Genomic DNA, 16,972 nt, shown 5'->3' with positions numbered 1-16,972 from the left:
AAAACTGTATATACACTAATTTGACATGTTCAACGGCCCTCCATGGCCAGGTGGTTAAGACACTCCATTCGTAATATGAGGGTCGCGGATTCGAATCCCCATTACACCAAACATGCTCGCCCTTTCAGACGTGAGGGAGTTATAATATGACGGTCAATCCCACTCTTCGTTGGTAAAAGAGTAGCTCAAGAGTTGGCGGTGGGAGGTGATGACTAGCTAGCTGTCTTCCCTCTAGTCTTACACTGCTAAATTAGGGACGGCTAGCTAGATAACCCTCGTGTAGCTTTGCGCGAAATTCAAAACAAACAGACATGTTTAATAAAGTAATTTTTGTATTTTTAATCAGAAAGAATGTAAAGCAAAGCTACATATAATTTACTTTTACAGATAAACGGATAGTTGTTGTTTATTTATAGTTTACTGATATTTATTTGAAAATTGCAGGTAAATGGAAAATAAATGTTTTTAATTATTCTGCATTTTATCTAAAGACTACTGTAATATGGAAATAAATGGCATAAATTTAATTAGACTTAGTGGATCAGGATTTTATCCACAATTATGTATTTTAAATGTTTGTTCTCTGTCAACCAAAAATGAAATAAATTATCACATTATAACGTTACAACCGCTGAAAGAGCTAGCATATTCAATGATAGATTTTAATCACATGAGATTTAGATTTCGAGTCGAGTATCCTACCACCAGGCTATGCCAGGTCTTTATTGAAATTATTTTGACTTTTATCAAATTTTGACTTCGTTTGCTTCCACCTAGCTAGTGAAATAGGGGCAAAAAGTGGTTAATCAGTAAAAAAACTATGAGGACAAAAGGAATGAGATACTTAGCGCTAAGTTAATAATTAGAAGATATATTTTGTTTCCTTTTTAAGAGATCCAGTTTATGCTCTATATAGCATATTATGATATAGGACTAATACTGTACTGTATATACTGTACAAAAAAGTAATTCCCTTAATTAACGTACAAATATTTTGAAATTTCTGTAAATATTTTTTCACTTCAGTTTGAACGTAGAGAGTCACTCAAGTAAGTAATTCAGCTTTTGTTCATCTGCTGCACGCGAGATTGGATCCGCTAATTGGCCATTAGGCATGTTTTCCTATATAAAATATAACTTTCATAACCTGTGACGCTTAAAGATACAGATGCCTGTCTTTTCTGTCGCTGAATCGGCTCAGGGCTACCATTCACTAACGCTTGAATTTCAGTGACCAAAGGTCGCATGCACGAAAATATTTCATGGCTATTTATGTACTATCGCTGGTTTATGCACGAGGTTCCACTTTGTTAAGCAAATTCACTTCTCATTATTTTCATTTTAAAATTAACTTCCTTTTTTTCCGCTGTTTCGCTTTAACTTATATTAATTTTCAGGTGTTGTATTTACTTTGACAATTTGGTTCAACCTTATTTTTTTTTTTTAGCTTTCAGTTGTGGCGCATTGATATAACACACACGTCTTTGTATTTGTTATTTTAGTTATTTAGTCTGAAATTATAACGTATATTGGATACGTAAATGTTTTACATAACATAAGGTCGAGAAAGCTGTTAAGCTGATTTCGTTCCAACTGATTTTGTCAGCAGATAGCCCGATGTGACTTTACTATGAGAAACACACACACACAAACTGATTTTATTTGTTTGTTATGTTTTAGTAGTCACGTAGGTAGTTCTAATTTCTGTAGGTAAATATGAAATTTCTTGTGAACTAAAGAATATTAAATTTAGTTAGTTTGGTACATGGATTCAGCCTGATCAGTTGGAAACAACACATCCAATAAAAGCAAAAATAAATCTTGGTAATGAAGCACGTATACACACTATGTTTGTGTTTTACATGTGATCCGATATAGATTGCACATTTGTACATCACTTTGTGACCACTCTTTTTATTTTATCTATTATAATGACTCATTTATTCAAAGTAGGATTTCATAATCAATATCTTGACCACATTTTCTGTTATTAAGCAGTCATATATCATTGCTCTAGAATGAACTCAGTTTGCCTCAATACACCACGGAGTGAACAGAAAGGAGAAGGGTCTGGCAGAGCAAGGTAGTTAGGGCGCTCGCCTAGTAGGCTAAGGGTCGTGGGTTTAAATCTCCTTCGCACCAAACATGTTCGCCCTTTCAGTCGTGTGTACGTTATAATGTGACAGTTAATCCTACTATTATTTGGTAAACGTGTAGGCCAGGACCTGGCGGTAGGTGGTGATGACTAGCCGTCTTCCCTCTAGTCTTACACTGCTAAATTAGGGACGGCTAGCGCAGATAGTCTTCTTGTGGCTTTGCGCGAAAATTCAAAACAAACAAAGAAGGAGGAAATTTGATGTCATAATTACAAGATATTTTATTGTCGAGTTTTCTATTTCTGTTAAAATGTGTACTGCCCTTTACTTGAATTATTATGTGTTAAGTTTAAAAAGGCTTCTTAGTGAAAGAAAATAGCATTATCCACAAATAGAAGGATTTGTGACAAATAAGAAGAATCATTATCGAGTGAGTTATCTGAGAAAGTAATTTCACCTAAAATCTACTCTTAGATACCAAACCTTTACCAATGCTGTGAAGATCCAATAACTCAGGAAAAAGATCTGCTAATATCTGGTACACCAAAGAAGGCTGTTCATACTCTTTCTCTGATAATCGACCTCAGTGCAAGGAAAATAAGGATGACTGTAGGATAGTTGTAATGCATCTTGTGAACTTGAGACCAAGTAGTCTATATAGGATTTCTGGACTTATACCAATTAGTGTGATCCAACTCAATCTCTGGTCAAGTCTTCCAAGAAGTAACAGATAGATCGACTTTGAAGATATTTTTATTGACATATTTACCAAAAGGAGCCACATCACTTGCAGATAAGAGAGCAGGTACCATCGTCAAAGAGAATAGGCCATGGGGCAGTGGTGAACTTCTCTAAATTTGAGCTATACCGACGAGACAACCATTGAAAATGGAGGAGTTAATGAGTTCACCTAGTTATCTTGTCCCCTGAAAAAAAAATAATCCTGCTGCTTATTAGAATACCAGAGACTCTCAAATTCCTACAATTTTATGTTCATTATGATCAAATTCACAGTTTCTTGTGAAAAAGATAAAACAAATTATTCTGCCAATATTGAAAGGTACAGTGTAGGAGGATTTGGACAATTTCCTTAAAATTTTCATGTAGGTAGTTGTTTGGAACGGCTAGGCTCTATAGTAGGCTGTGCTGCAAAACCGTCATTACTGGGTTGTGCTATTGGTTTAAACCTGTAAAAGACTGAGTAATTCATCAGACTAAATTCAAGAATTGTAAGAGGAGCACTATAAAAGGTTTGACACCTGACATAGAGGATCTTCATTGTTTACATAATAAAACATACCTTGCAACGGCTTCAACAGATCGTGAGGAAATCCTCATTTGTAAGTTTGTGGAATGGTTGATCAAGGAGATTGTGTAACATCACTTTATTGAGGCAGTTATTTCAGTTTGTAATACGTAAAAATGCAAGTTGCTTATTGTACTCGGAGGCTCAAATAAACTTTCTCTAAAATATGTGGATAGTTGATTGACTTTTTGCTGGTAACGAACTTGGTTAGATTTAGGCGCCAGGGTATGACAGTCTACCCAAGTGGAAGTCATTGCAGCTGTCATATCAGGTTTCTCTCTCTTATAGGGTTCGGCATGGCCAGGTGGTTAAGACGCTCGACTCGTAATCTGAGGGTCGTGGGTTCGAACCCCCGTCACATCAAACATGCTCGCCTGGAAGCGTTATATTGTGAAGGTTAAACCCACTATTCATTGGTAAAAGAGTAACCCAAGAGGTGGTGGTGATTACTAGTTGCTTTTCCTCTAGCCTTACACTGCTAAATCAGGAAGGGCTAGAGCAGATAGCCCTCATGTAGCTTTGAAGGAAATTAAAAAACAAACCCACTATTCGTTGATAAAAGAGTAGCCCAAGAGCTGGCGGTGGGAGGTGATTACTCGCTACTTTCCTTCTTGTCTTTTACTGTTAAATTTGGGACGACCAGCATAGATAACCCTTATGTAGTAGCTCTGCGCGAAAGTCAAAAAATAAACAAACACAAAGTACTTACCTGACTGTTGAGGATGTGTTAGATAAGGATACATCAGATTTAGAGGTGAGAAACAGGTACAATAATCAATGGAATAATATGTGATGACCTTTCAGTTGATACGACCGAAATTAAAAGAGCTCATAAAGAGGTAGGATAGTTACTAATTATAAGATAACTGACTAAAAGGAAGTTTCAGTCCTTACTTTTCAAGCTACGAAGTCATACTCACCATACAATATCTGCATTACACTCTGTGACTTTCACTTGATTACCACAAAGATAAGATGGCTGTTACAAGTACATGTAATGCCAAGTACATCACCAGTATGTATAATTGTCGATGACAGCAAGGAGTTCGTAAACTCAGCTGAAAGGGTGTTGTGACCTTCTCTTTCTTAGCTGTTAGGTGGTATTGTAAAGTACGGTGTATGTACTATATTCAATGAACACCATTCGATTACACTATGGAACAAAATTTTTACTTTTTCTTATTCCTGGGAAGAAAGTGTTATTTCCCAATTGCTTGGCCTAAAGTAAATGAAAAAGACATATTTTTGTCTTCAAACTTCGCTTTGTGACCTGGGAGCGTATAACGAAGACATGATGGGAGACTATATTCGGAGGCTGATACGTGAAAGTGATTTACATTACAGTCGCAAATCTCGAAAAACTACTCACTTCTAAACATTTTTGTATAACTTTAGTATAAATACATGTAAATCTTGATTCATATGTTGTTTTATTCGGACCTTATGTAAATGAAAATGTGCAAATTTGCCCGTTTTTATATAGAAAATAGTTTAATTTCTAAATTTCATTATCCAGGTCACAAAAGCAAAGTTTGAAGGGAATAATGGACATTTTTTGTGCTTTTACAACATAAGCAATTAAGAAATAACACATACTATCCAGGAACAAAATTTGTGTTACATAGTGTTATTTGAAGTTAGGATGTCTTATTGACTCTAAAAGTAGTAAAATAAATAGGGTTATGCAATCTTTTCTTTCTGAGCTATCGAGCAGAGTTTCACCAAAAGGAATACCCACAAGATATTGAAAGAAAACTGCTCGATTAACACCATTTAGGACAGCTGGTGAGACAAGATGTAATAGGTAATGCATCAACGATTCACGCAACTAAAGATTATAGCAAGGGATAGAATATCTTATTTTTTTTTAAATAGGACACATTCACCTGATCAAACTGAGTGGTGTTTTTCTATTTTTATAAACTGATAGTTGTCAAATTAAGTTTCATGTTGAAAACTCTTGTTACTGCTATTTTTGTGGTGTTTTATAATATATTTTTTATTTTTATTTAAAGAATTGATATTGTACAGTGAGATTTTAACGCTACATTTTCATTCGACTTTAGATTATAGTTGCAACTAAAGCATGTTTGTTATGCTTTTATGTAATGAAAATATCTGAGTGTCATTTCTAAACAGTTTGTTTAGCCCTGATTCACCATGGAATGTCAATGTTAAATTTTCATTCATTGACCCCACGATGTTGTTCTAGGATTATAAGAATATTGTTTGTTATATATTGAAAAGTGTTTTTTTTTATTTAAAAGCTTTATGTAGTTTCATTGTTTAAAGACTGCTTTTGTGCATGACTTAGATGTTCAGTCGTATGAGATTTTCTTTGTTTAAGAGATCGTATGAATTAACAAGACTTTTTCGTTGAAGATATTTCTTTATGTAATTTGCAACCTCCAGTGAGATAGCAGAAAGTTTATCAACTACAATGCTAGAATCAAGAGGTTCGATTCCAGTGATAGACAAAGCAGAAAGTTAGCTCAAGGAGGTTCTGCCAAAGACAAACAAAAACATGTGCGCATTTTGGTTAAAGGATATTTTATCAGGTGTAACTATGCATTACATTTTTTTCAGTTAAGGATTTTGACGTCTGATTTAGTATGTAAGCGTTCTTAGGAGCAATAAAAAATTAACATTCTCCGCACTTTGAGAGCTAATTTAAAGTTTATTGATTTTAAAATTAAAATTCATTGCTAGCTTAAGAAAAAAGATTCAAATAATGAAGAGGGAAAAGTCATGTCGTGTATTTCCGTCTTTTTGTTTCATTATAGTATTTATTATGAATTTACCATTTACTTTATACATATATAAGTTTTACATAACACGAAGCCGAGAAAGCTGTTAAATTAATTTTGTTCCAGCTACCTTAACTTTGAGATGAGAGGTATTGCTGTAATACTGCATATTGTGCAATAGTTTCAACAACATTATCTTTCAATAGTTTTACAGATGTTATACTAATGCTGTGTTCTCACATAGCTCGTGCTAGTGAACACGGCATTTCTTTTGAAGTGAGTAATGATGGATTCAGTCAGTTTAATACGTAAACTTAGCCTGACCAGTTGAAGAAGTTAGATTTCATGTCATTAAAGCAAAGTAGATATACTACGAGTTTATTATTATGTTTAGTTTAATAAAGACTCATCATTTCATTGTTCTAATTTGTTTTCATTTTTTATTTTTATCGCTTCAAAACTAGGGACGACTTTCACAGTTAGCTTTGTGCGAAATTAAATAAATAAACAAATTTATTTTCCCTCTTGATCATGCTGTGTAAAAACTGAGTGGAGATTATGTGTCGCACGCGCGCATAGGGTAGAGGTACAACCAACACCCCTTTTTCTGTGATGTGAAAAAATTATGCTACATAGTTATAGCTCAACTACTAGAATATTTAACATTTTCTACATAGTCTACATTCTTCATGTGAAGCATTAACATTTTTTGGCTTGAAATAACTGCATGACCCCAAACCTCGTAACATTAGCATGCTTTACATGCTGAATGCATTTCACACAATATGTATTGGGTTTCTATCTCACAATGACCCGCCACGGCCAGGTGCTTAAGGGCGCTCGACTCGTAATTTGAGGGTCGCGAGTTCGAATACCCATCACATCAAACATGCTCGCCCTTTCAGTAGTGAGGGCGTTATAATGTTCCTATCAACCTCACTAGTGTAGCTTTGTGCGAAATTCGACAACAAACAAATAAACAATTCTATCTCACAAATTATAACCACCAATTTCAAACATTCTACATTTCGACTTGAATGTCTAGACATTAACAGAAAGAAACGTTATCTTCAAGCATCTTCTACCAAGTATTGTTAAGAGTGAATCTCATACATCTATATAGAAAAAGGGAACTAAATCAGACGAATTGAACATATTTGGCCCACCTGTTTCACAACAAGAAATATAACAAAATTAAAACCGAACAAATTTAGAGTCGATTAATTTAGAATACTTTTTTGAATACTTCATGGTACTTAAAATAAAAAAAGGAATTGTAATAATTATACTTTATAAAAATTTTAAAAGATTCTGATATGATAAAAATATATAGCTGAATACGTCCGGAGATTTATTTAGGCAACTAATTGTAAATAAACTTTTAAAAAAATTATTGAAAAGGTAATTATTGAAACAAGATAAAGGATTAAAATATTTTTTATAACTAAAACGATCACATTTCTTTTAAAAGGTGACTTTTTATTACTATTATGTATTCATATACGAATGTAGTTTTTCATAAATTTATTTACAATACAATAAGTTGTTATAAAACTCGATGCTACACAATTGACTACATGATATTAATATTATATTCACAGGATATTCTACAAATTATATAGATCTGGAATTTTGAGCATGGCTATCAAATTATTTTTATTATACGATTTACAATCCAACAAAACATCGATTTTTTTATTTATCAATTGCATAAGAAAGATTATTAATACGTCTCACATGTAAATAATAAATTGTAGTGACTTGTTAATTTGTAATATTAATTATTAAATATATAATCAAGGTTTAAATTTATTAATACTATTGTTAGCATAATTAATAATATTTCATTTAATTATTTTGAATTATAATTCAAGACTTAATTAGATGATAAACGTTTACACTTGTATACTATATGGATTAAAAATAAGTTTGTAAGTTATAAAAATTAATACTTTTGCATTTAACCGTAACAAATAACTAAACTTTTCAAGAAGATGTAGGGCCTCACGTTCTCTTGGTTCAGTGGTAAGAGTGAGTGAGAGCGTCTAATGTAACAACGCTAAAATATCAAGTTTCGATAGCTGCAGTGAGAATGTCACGGATAACTCTTTCTGTAATGTGATTTAAAAATACATAAAACATTGATTTATGTCTATACTAAAATATATATTAGTATTGCTAATGGTAACAGTACTACTATAGAAGGATGTAATTTAATTTTAAGTAGTACTAACTATGGGCTGGGGCAAATGACGTTTAACTTGTTTCGAACCCTTTTTAAGTCGTGATACAAATAGTTCATAAGACAAAAGAAAAATAAAAGATATTAATCGTTTATTTGTTTATTTCTGTATTATTTATATTATCAGAAATGACTGATTTAGAATTAACAGTGAAATGGGGAGGGAAGGAATATTTGATAGATTGCCTTGCAGGTGAAAATACAATAGGCGAGTTGAAAACAGTTATTTGCCAAAAAACTGGAGTGTTACCAGATCGTCAGAAATTGCTTGGATTAAAAATAAAAGGTAAATTAGGTTGTTTAGTAAATTCTCAGCCCAAGTAAATTTAAAGTTTTAAATAGTCTTGTGTTATAGACAAACTATAAGTTGTGATTCATAACGTACAGACTGATGATGGTAGTAAGAACCCTTTTCTATGAGTTTGAGGCTATCTTTCACTTAAAAAAATTAAAAACTCGTTTTTTATAAGCCATTATTTTTCACAAAATTAATGATTAAGTCTCTTGTAAAGAGCTGGCCTCAACGACTGCCAATAAAAACTCATTCCAAGAGCCATTCATCATGTTAGAAAGTTAAAACTGCTTCATCTACAGTCTAGCCTGTTATTTTTCCAAATTATAAATGTGTCTTATCATCCTGTTGTCTTTTAAGTAGAGTAAAAAGAAAATATTGTGAACTTGTAACATCACCTCATGTCTATCTTTTATCAAGGTAAAATGTGTTTTTAACCTATCCATTTAAGAGCCACAGAATTATTACTATTAGTCCTCCTATAAACCCTTTTTAAAACTTTAATTAAAATAAATCATTTTTTGAGTAACATTTTTCTTAAAGAGTTGAAACTTTTGTGTTTAGTTACATACAATTGTGTGATGCCATTAGATACAAAAGTGGCTTCTTTGGTAATTCTAGTTTCACATTTAATGGGTGAAGTACTGTTACAAGATATTTTTTTGTTTTATTGATGTCATCCATGAACAGCTAATCAAAAATAAATTGACCTTTGTAATTGTTAATCTGTACAATAAAAGTTTAATATGTTTTATATAATCAGCTGAATTATTTCAAAAGTTAAAAATTGTGAGAAAAAACATTTTGATTTAAAAAAAAGTGTGAAATCTGGCTTCACAAAATTGGTTCTTTTAGTATTTAGGTCTTTTGTTTTTTTTAATTATATATATGTTTGACATCTCTAGGAAGACCTGCTGATGATGAAGTGCAACTGTCTCAGTTGAAACTAAAACCTAAAACTAAAATTCTGATGGTGGGAAGTCTAGAAGAGTCAATAGCTGATGTAGTAGCACCTCCGTGTGACATTCCAGAAATTGTTAATGATTTAGATATAGAAGAAGAAGAAATTGCCATTGAAAACAGGGAAGAATTTCTTGCTAAAGTTCAGAAAAGAATTAAAGAGTATGACATCAAAATATTGAGCAATCCAAGACCAGGAAAAAAACTTTTGGTTCTTGACATTGATTACACTCTTTTTGGTAAACGACTTTTGGAATTTTTAAGTTAAAATGCTTTCATAATAATTTGATTTACTAAATTTCTTAGAATGTTTAACTTTGTGCATGTTTTACAATAAACCTAAGTTTATTAAGTACAAAAGTTTTTAAGTAGAAGCATATTTTATACAAAAATTAGTGTAGTTAAATTTATTTTCCTTTTTCTTATGAGAAACTAAAGTTGGGTTTGCCAAGAATTTTTCTTACGTCTGCCATGATCTATCCAAATTGGCCAAAGTATATACTTAAAACACCAAAAAGCATTTTTAGTGATTAGTTATAATGTTTTCTTTTTGTTGTTCACTCTATAGCTACAACTTAATACAAAGCTAATTCAGTATTTTGGAATTTTAAAGCAATCTCTATGAATAATTTTATTAATTTTTTTTGTTTTGGCTAGTAATTTCCTATAAGTTATAACAATACCTTAGTTTGATACAACTTGAACCTAACCCTTTTCATTTGAAAAAAACTGTTGTGTTATCTGTTTGTTCTGGTATTTTTTTAATAAGTCTTCATTTTTTCACATGTCAACAAAGCTGTTTAAAAATAAATAAAATGTGCACAGTTATCACAAGGAAACCTAAAGAGGCATTTTCAATTCAACAGCTGTTGTTGTTATTCTAGTTGTTAGTTATGACATTCAGAAAGCATAGTTGAACTATATTAATGTTAAAGGACAACAAAAGACGTTTTGATCTATATATGCCATTCTCTTCACACTAAACTAAATGCTATATAACTCAAAGCCAACCATCGTCATTCAAATATTTATCAGATTTCCCTTAAGCTTGTTTAAATTAACTGTACCTGCTACATTTGAAGGCAACCCATTTCAAAAGCTAACAACCCTTATGGAAAAATAAAGCTGTTTTAACTGAAGATAACATTTTCTCTCCCAAAATGTATACTTTTGTCCCTTGACCTTATTTTCACAATTAAATACAAAAATGATACATCAACACTGACAATACCTGTAATAATACACCTCCCTTAATCCTTTTGATGCTGCTCCCCTATAGCCTGGAACTTGACAATCTCCTCGACATCGCTCATGACCTTTCAGAGAGTTGTTTTTATCTTTCCAGCTATTCCACCTCCTCCCCAGTCTTCTTGGCTGTTAAGATTTGGGCCAAGAGATTGCCACTTTCCTTTCAGGAGGTGAATTTCTCTAACTACAATTGCTTGTGCATGATGGTGGAACTGAAGATTGCTTTTCATCAGTCCAGCAGTACATCTGACAGATCCAACATTGTTTGTTATAAAGATACTGTGCCATTTATCTCCTGCCTCTCTTTCTATCCTTCTAGTTGTTTTCAACCAGATTTGGCAGGAGGTGGTCTTTCCTGATTCTTGGTGCCAGGCTATTATAGTACTCTTTTCTGAGCCTGTGAAGAATCCTAAGATTCCAAGAAATTATCACCTTATTGGTTTAATGAGTTATCTATGTAAAGTCTTGTAGAGGATGGTCAATGCTCGTCTCATTTGTGCTTAGAATTTGATAACCTCATCTTGCCTACCCAATGTGAGTTCCATCAACAGTGCTCTGCTTTTGACCACCTGATTTGACTTGAAACATTGATCAGGGATGCCTCTCAAGAGTGAGAGAGAACATCTAGTTTCCACCTTCTTTAATCTTGAGAAGGCTTATGACATAGTCTGGAGATACAGAATTATGTGACTTTTACTCCTAATGGTTACCTAGCCATTTGCCCATTTTTATTCAGAATTTTTTACTTGCCAGGTTATTCCAGTTCCATGCGAGTTCTACACTTTCTTTTTTATTCCCATATCAACTTGGAGTCATTCAAGGCTGTCTTGAGTGTCACTTTTCAGTACTAAGATTGACTCCATCACTCATCAGCTTTTTCTGATTGTTGCAAACTATATATATTTCACATCAGTCATCAAACATGAGGTTTATTGAGCATAAACTTCAGACTTTCTTCAATTGTCTCATGCATTAGACAATCCCACATGCTTTTCTTTTCTTCTTTGAAAACCATTGGCATGCACTTTTGCCACCAGCAAGTATTGCATCTTGATTCTAACTCTTAGCTTGATGACAATGTTCTTTTCATGGTGCTAGAAATGAAGTTCTTGAGACTCATTTTTTTTATCACAAGCTGACTTTTAATCTACACATCAAGGAGTTTTGTGGAGAGCAGATCAATGTTCTATGCTAAAGATCTATTATGCCCTCATAAGATCAATACATCATTATGGGACCTTGGTCTATGGTTCAACCACTTTTTAGAATGCTGGATGCTGTTCACCTTCAAGGGCTCTAGCTCTGCCCTAAGGCATTCCATATTTCCCTGCTATAGAGTTTGTACACTGAGTCCCCTGAACCACCTTTCCTTCTACATTGTTTGCAACTGTCCCTGTAGTACACTGCCACACTATGTTCCTTGCCACAGCACCCTGCCTGTTTTCCTTCCTTAGTCGGATGTTCTATTTAATGTAAGGCTGTTCATTATTCCACCTTTTGGCTTCTGTATCCAGGTGCACTTGACTGGCTTGGGTCTGACATTGGACAACATTTCCAAGTCTAGTATTAAGCCCATTCCTCCATGGCATGTTATTATTCCCATATGTGATCTTTCTCTTAATTACCTGAAGAAGACAGATACTCCAGACTAAAAGTACCATCTTCTATTTGCCAAACATTTCCTGAACCATCCCTCTGTAGCTATTTATACATATGGTTTGAAGTCAGGTGCATCTGTGGGCTCTACCATGGTTGTCATGGCTCTGTAGTTGTGCACAGACTACCCTTCACAATTTTTGTTTTCACTGCTGACTTGTGTGCCATCTCTCTTGCCCTGGATCGTGTAGCAGCTACCCAGTACATTGACTGTACTATTTACACAGACTCTTAGCTGTCAGCAGTCCCTAGAATCACTCGTGACTTCCTACTTTGTTCTCCTTGACATTTTGAACCACCTGGCCCAATTTTCTTTGTCATCTGTTCGTGTTTAGTTTCTGCAGGGATCGTAAGAAGGAAATTGTCTTGATGAGGCTCTGCATTAGGTATAGTTTTATAACCCATCATTTTTTTTTAAATGGTGCTTATGTACCATTTTGTGGCCATTGTAACACTTATGTCACAATAGTTCAAATTTTACTTTTCTGTCATCATTATGACTGTGAGTGGTGGCACCATTTTAGACATGTTTACACTCAGAATTTACCATTTATTTTGGACAGTGTCATTGGTGGCAGTGAGTATGTTTTTATCTTTTCACGGGCTATTGGCCTTTTTAATTCTATTTAGGTTTTACCTTTTACTTGGATTTCCACAACAGCAAAAGAAAACAAATCCCACATTTTTACCTTGGGTCATTCCATATCAAATCATCCAGGGGGCTGTAGGTGATCCCCACAGAATGCCTTGAAAAAATTCACATGTGCTCATTTACCCATATAATGAAAAATTGCCAAATATTAGATCAATATATCTAATAGTTTCTGATTTACAGCCCTATAAAATTTAATATTTTTTTTGGTGAATTAATTTTCGGGCAATTTTGGCTGCTTAAAGCTGCAAGAGTAATGGTGGTAGAAGGCTGAAATTTTCTACACTGACTGAATTAATCTCACAGAATTCAAAAATGGTCAAACCAAGTTTATCTCTCTCAGGATTTGCATAGTGAGGCAGTAAAATCCACTGAAAAACCAAAAATCATAAAAAACATTGGTTTATGTAATAAGCCATAGCTCTAAGACTTAATATGATACAAAGCTGATTTTTTTCTAATTTCCAATAACATATCAGTTAATAAATCAGCAATTGTTGTAATTAAAAGTCTGTTAGATTTCCTGTAAAAAAATTTAGCTGCATGCAACTTTTTATGAGTTAGCTAAAAATAGCCCTACTTCAGGCCACAGTTTGACCATGTCACCAGTTATTCAGCCTTTTCAGATTTTTACCATATATTCTTACATTTCTGAATATGATCTACAAAAAAATCAGGATGGTGTTCAACTTACTTTTTGAGTTATAATATTTTAAAGTATCCTCTGACCATATATTGTTTACTTGAAAAAAAAAACACTTCAATTCAGGTGTGTTACTGTGTGCAAATATATTAATACAATTTTGAAAAATACTTGTCAGAATTTTATGAATCCCACTGAAATATTCTAACCAGCCTTTCACAATGTTAAATAATGAAGTTGTAAGAAACGAGAAAGAATCAATTCATTTCTGAACAAGTTTATTGGCATAACTAGTTAGATCACATGGCAATGCAAATATATTGTGTATGTATTACAGTTATGCAGGTATGGCTGAGTTTAAGATTCATAATATAATAAATACAAAGGTAAATCAGACACAAAAAGCACAGTGCTACAACAGGGGATAACTGAGAAAGATTATAGTCACACCAAACTGCAATAATCGTGACAATGAAATGTTTCCAAAACTGCTTTGGTGATAAATTAGCCTTAACAACATCAAATAAACATTGCTTTGTTCAGACAGCTTGAATAAATGTTTGAAATTTGAATTTGATTTTGTTGAGATCACTTTGACTTAGAACATAGTGGCGAGCACTACTGCCTTGCACAGTAAGTGCACTTATCAGACAAAGAATATGTTGGGAAGGAATCCAGCTTTCATCTTTACGTGACCTTGCAGGCCATGAGAACAGTTTGTTTCTTGATTTCTTCATAAATGACACCAACACATCGGAATGTTCATCTGATCTATCTTTTATGTTTCCCACATACCATTCATGATCATATATGCATGCCACGTATTTCTGTGGCTGATATATGTCATTGCTATCATTAGACCCTATTTGAGCTGCTGCAGCATCACTTTCACTGCTACTACCAACAGTTACAACTATGTACACATCATCATCTGATAGCCTTCTTATATACAATTTGTTGGTAGAGTGGGGAATAAAGCTATGATGTGACCTGATACCTGTCACAGTTTTGCATTTTTAATAGTGCTTAAGTAGATCAAACTTTACACAATTCTGCAGGACTGATTCCTGATTGACAAGAAAGAACTGAATCTCCTGAATGTGGTCCTTTGCCCAATGGTACATATCAGAGACACGTACAAGTTGATAATTTATTATTTTTCACAACCTTGATTTTCTTGAAGATCATGTTCAGAGATGTAAGAATATATGGTACATATCTGAAAAGGCTGAATAACTGGTGACATGGTCAAACCATGGCCTGAAGTAGGGCTATTTTTAGCTAAATCATAGAAAGTTGCATGCAACTAAATTTGTTTACAGGAAATCTAATAGACTTTTAATTACAGCAATTGCTGATTTATCAACTGATATAGGAATTTTGAAAACAAAATTCAGCTTTATATCATATTAAGTCTTAGAGCTATCGGTTATAAAATAAACCAATGTTTTTAATGATTTTGGGGTTTCAGGTGATTTTACAGCACCACTATGAAAATCCTAAGAGAGATAACTTGGTTTGAGACCATTTTTGAATTCAGTCAGTGTAGCAAATTTCAGCCTTCTACCACCATTACTCTTGCAGCTTTAAGCAGCCATAGTTGCCTGAAAATGAATTTGCCAAAAATAAAACAAAATTAATTAAATTTTACAGGGCTGTAAACCAGAAACTATTAGAGATATTAATCTAATCTTTGGCAATTTTTCATTATATGGGTAGATGAGCACAAGAATTTTTTCAAGGCACTCTGAGGGGGTCACCTGGAAAATGTTACAAAATCTGGATAATTTGATATGGAATTGACCCCCTTGTTTTCTTTTAACTATTGAGTATTTGTTGCTATGTTTTATTTATATTTTTAATGTTTTTCAGGAAATTGTTTTACTTCCAAAATGAAGTAATATGATTTATATTTTTTACAATGGTTGGTTCACTCTTTCACCAACTTTTTGGTGCAGATAGCCTTGTTGTTTTGTGCCATTAAACCAGTCACTGCAGCTGAGATGTATATTTCCCAATGCACTAGAAAATATATGTCCCAGCTGCAATGAAAGAGTTAAGACTTGTTTATTATTTCATTCCCACAGATAGTCTTGGTAATATCCTTGAAAAAATTAAGCTATTATGGCCTCTTTCTTTGAGTGCCTTGTACTTAACAATAAGCTTCTCTGACCTGTCCTTCTCTACATAAATAGCCCCTGTTGTGCACTACAAAGAATGCATTACTGCTAGAACTTTTACCACATTGTTTGGTCTGTCAGTTGTTATATCCTCTACCACTGCTCCTGGACAGCATTATTTTGTTTTCTTTCTGTTTATCCCACAGAATATCCTATCCACCTGCCATACTGTAACATTATGTTTTTAATTCCCATCCTTATCTATACATTTTATTTTATTTTCCTCCACAAGTTTATCTGCATAAGCTAAAGGCTGAAATCTGTTGCTTAATAGAACCTGCTCATTATAATTAAATCCATTATTACTAGACCTATTAGCACTTTTTTAACTGCCTGATGTGCCTGTTTATGTAATACAAATGAAAGATAAAAAAAAATTGAACAATTGTTCTTAGTCACTTCTGAACATTAAGGATTTTCCAACTAATTTTCAGTGTCCCATTTGTATTTAGAACATCTGCATAGATATAAATATAAATTTTATAAGGTAGGAACCATCTTCATCTAAGATAATTTTATTTTACTAACAGGGTGTTTGGCTTTTGGAATGGGTTGCCTTGGGATGTTGTAGAAGCAGTAAATATTAATGAGTTTTAGAGAAAGCTTGACAAGTATATGAATAAGAACTGACTCTTAAGATTTATTTTTATAGTAGTTTTAGTGTACTTTAGAGTATAGGGTAGCCAAGATGGACCAATAGGTGTCATGTTGTCCCAGAATATTATTAAGTATCTTTATGAAATTGTTACCAAACTGAATTCATTGATCTCTATTTTATATCAGTTTTATATAGTTTTTTAAATATAATTGGAAGTTTCTTGATTGTTATCTTGTATGTGCCTAATTATTATATGGATGATTCAACAACATTCAAATGTATTGACATTAGAAGTGAATATGCTTCTTTGTCGATAAAGTATTTTTACTTAAACTAAATAAGCATATAATAC

At 33.2% G+C, this 16,972-nt stretch overlaps 1 protein-coding gene across 5 annotated transcripts in view; it reads left to right on the top strand.

Annotated features, from left to right (window-relative positions):
* The first annotated feature begins 8,053 nt into the window (after nucleotides 1-8,053).
* Ublcp1 (Ubiquitin-like domain-containing C-terminal domain phosphatase 1) overlaps nucleotides 8,054-16,972 on the top strand; it is a 39,475-nt gene continuing 30,556 nt past the window's right edge. Inside the window, exons 1-3 of one of the 5 annotated variants that reach the window (XM_076511595.1) lie at nucleotides 8,061-8,174; nucleotides 8,519-8,677; nucleotides 9,589-9,882. In XM_076511595.1, the coding sequence (XP_076367710.1) occupies nucleotides 8,521-8,677; nucleotides 9,589-9,882 (451 nt within the window). In that variant the 5' untranslated portion in view covers nucleotides 8,061-8,174; nucleotides 8,519-8,520. Of the gene's footprint in view, nucleotides 8,678-9,588; nucleotides 9,883-16,972 lie in introns of all 5 variants that reach the window. The other 4 variants (XM_076511594.1, XM_076511598.1, XM_076511596.1 and 1 more) reach the window with 4 other exon arrangements.

The sequence above is a fragment of the Tachypleus tridentatus genome, chromosome 7, assembly GCF_004210375.1.
Source record: "Tachypleus tridentatus isolate NWPU-2018 chromosome 7, ASM421037v1, whole genome shotgun sequence".
Taxonomy (NCBI): domain Eukaryota; kingdom Metazoa; phylum Arthropoda; class Merostomata; order Xiphosura; family Limulidae; genus Tachypleus; species Tachypleus tridentatus.
Note: the sequence above shows the minus strand (reverse complement) of the source record. Positions and strands in the feature narration are given on the sequence as shown.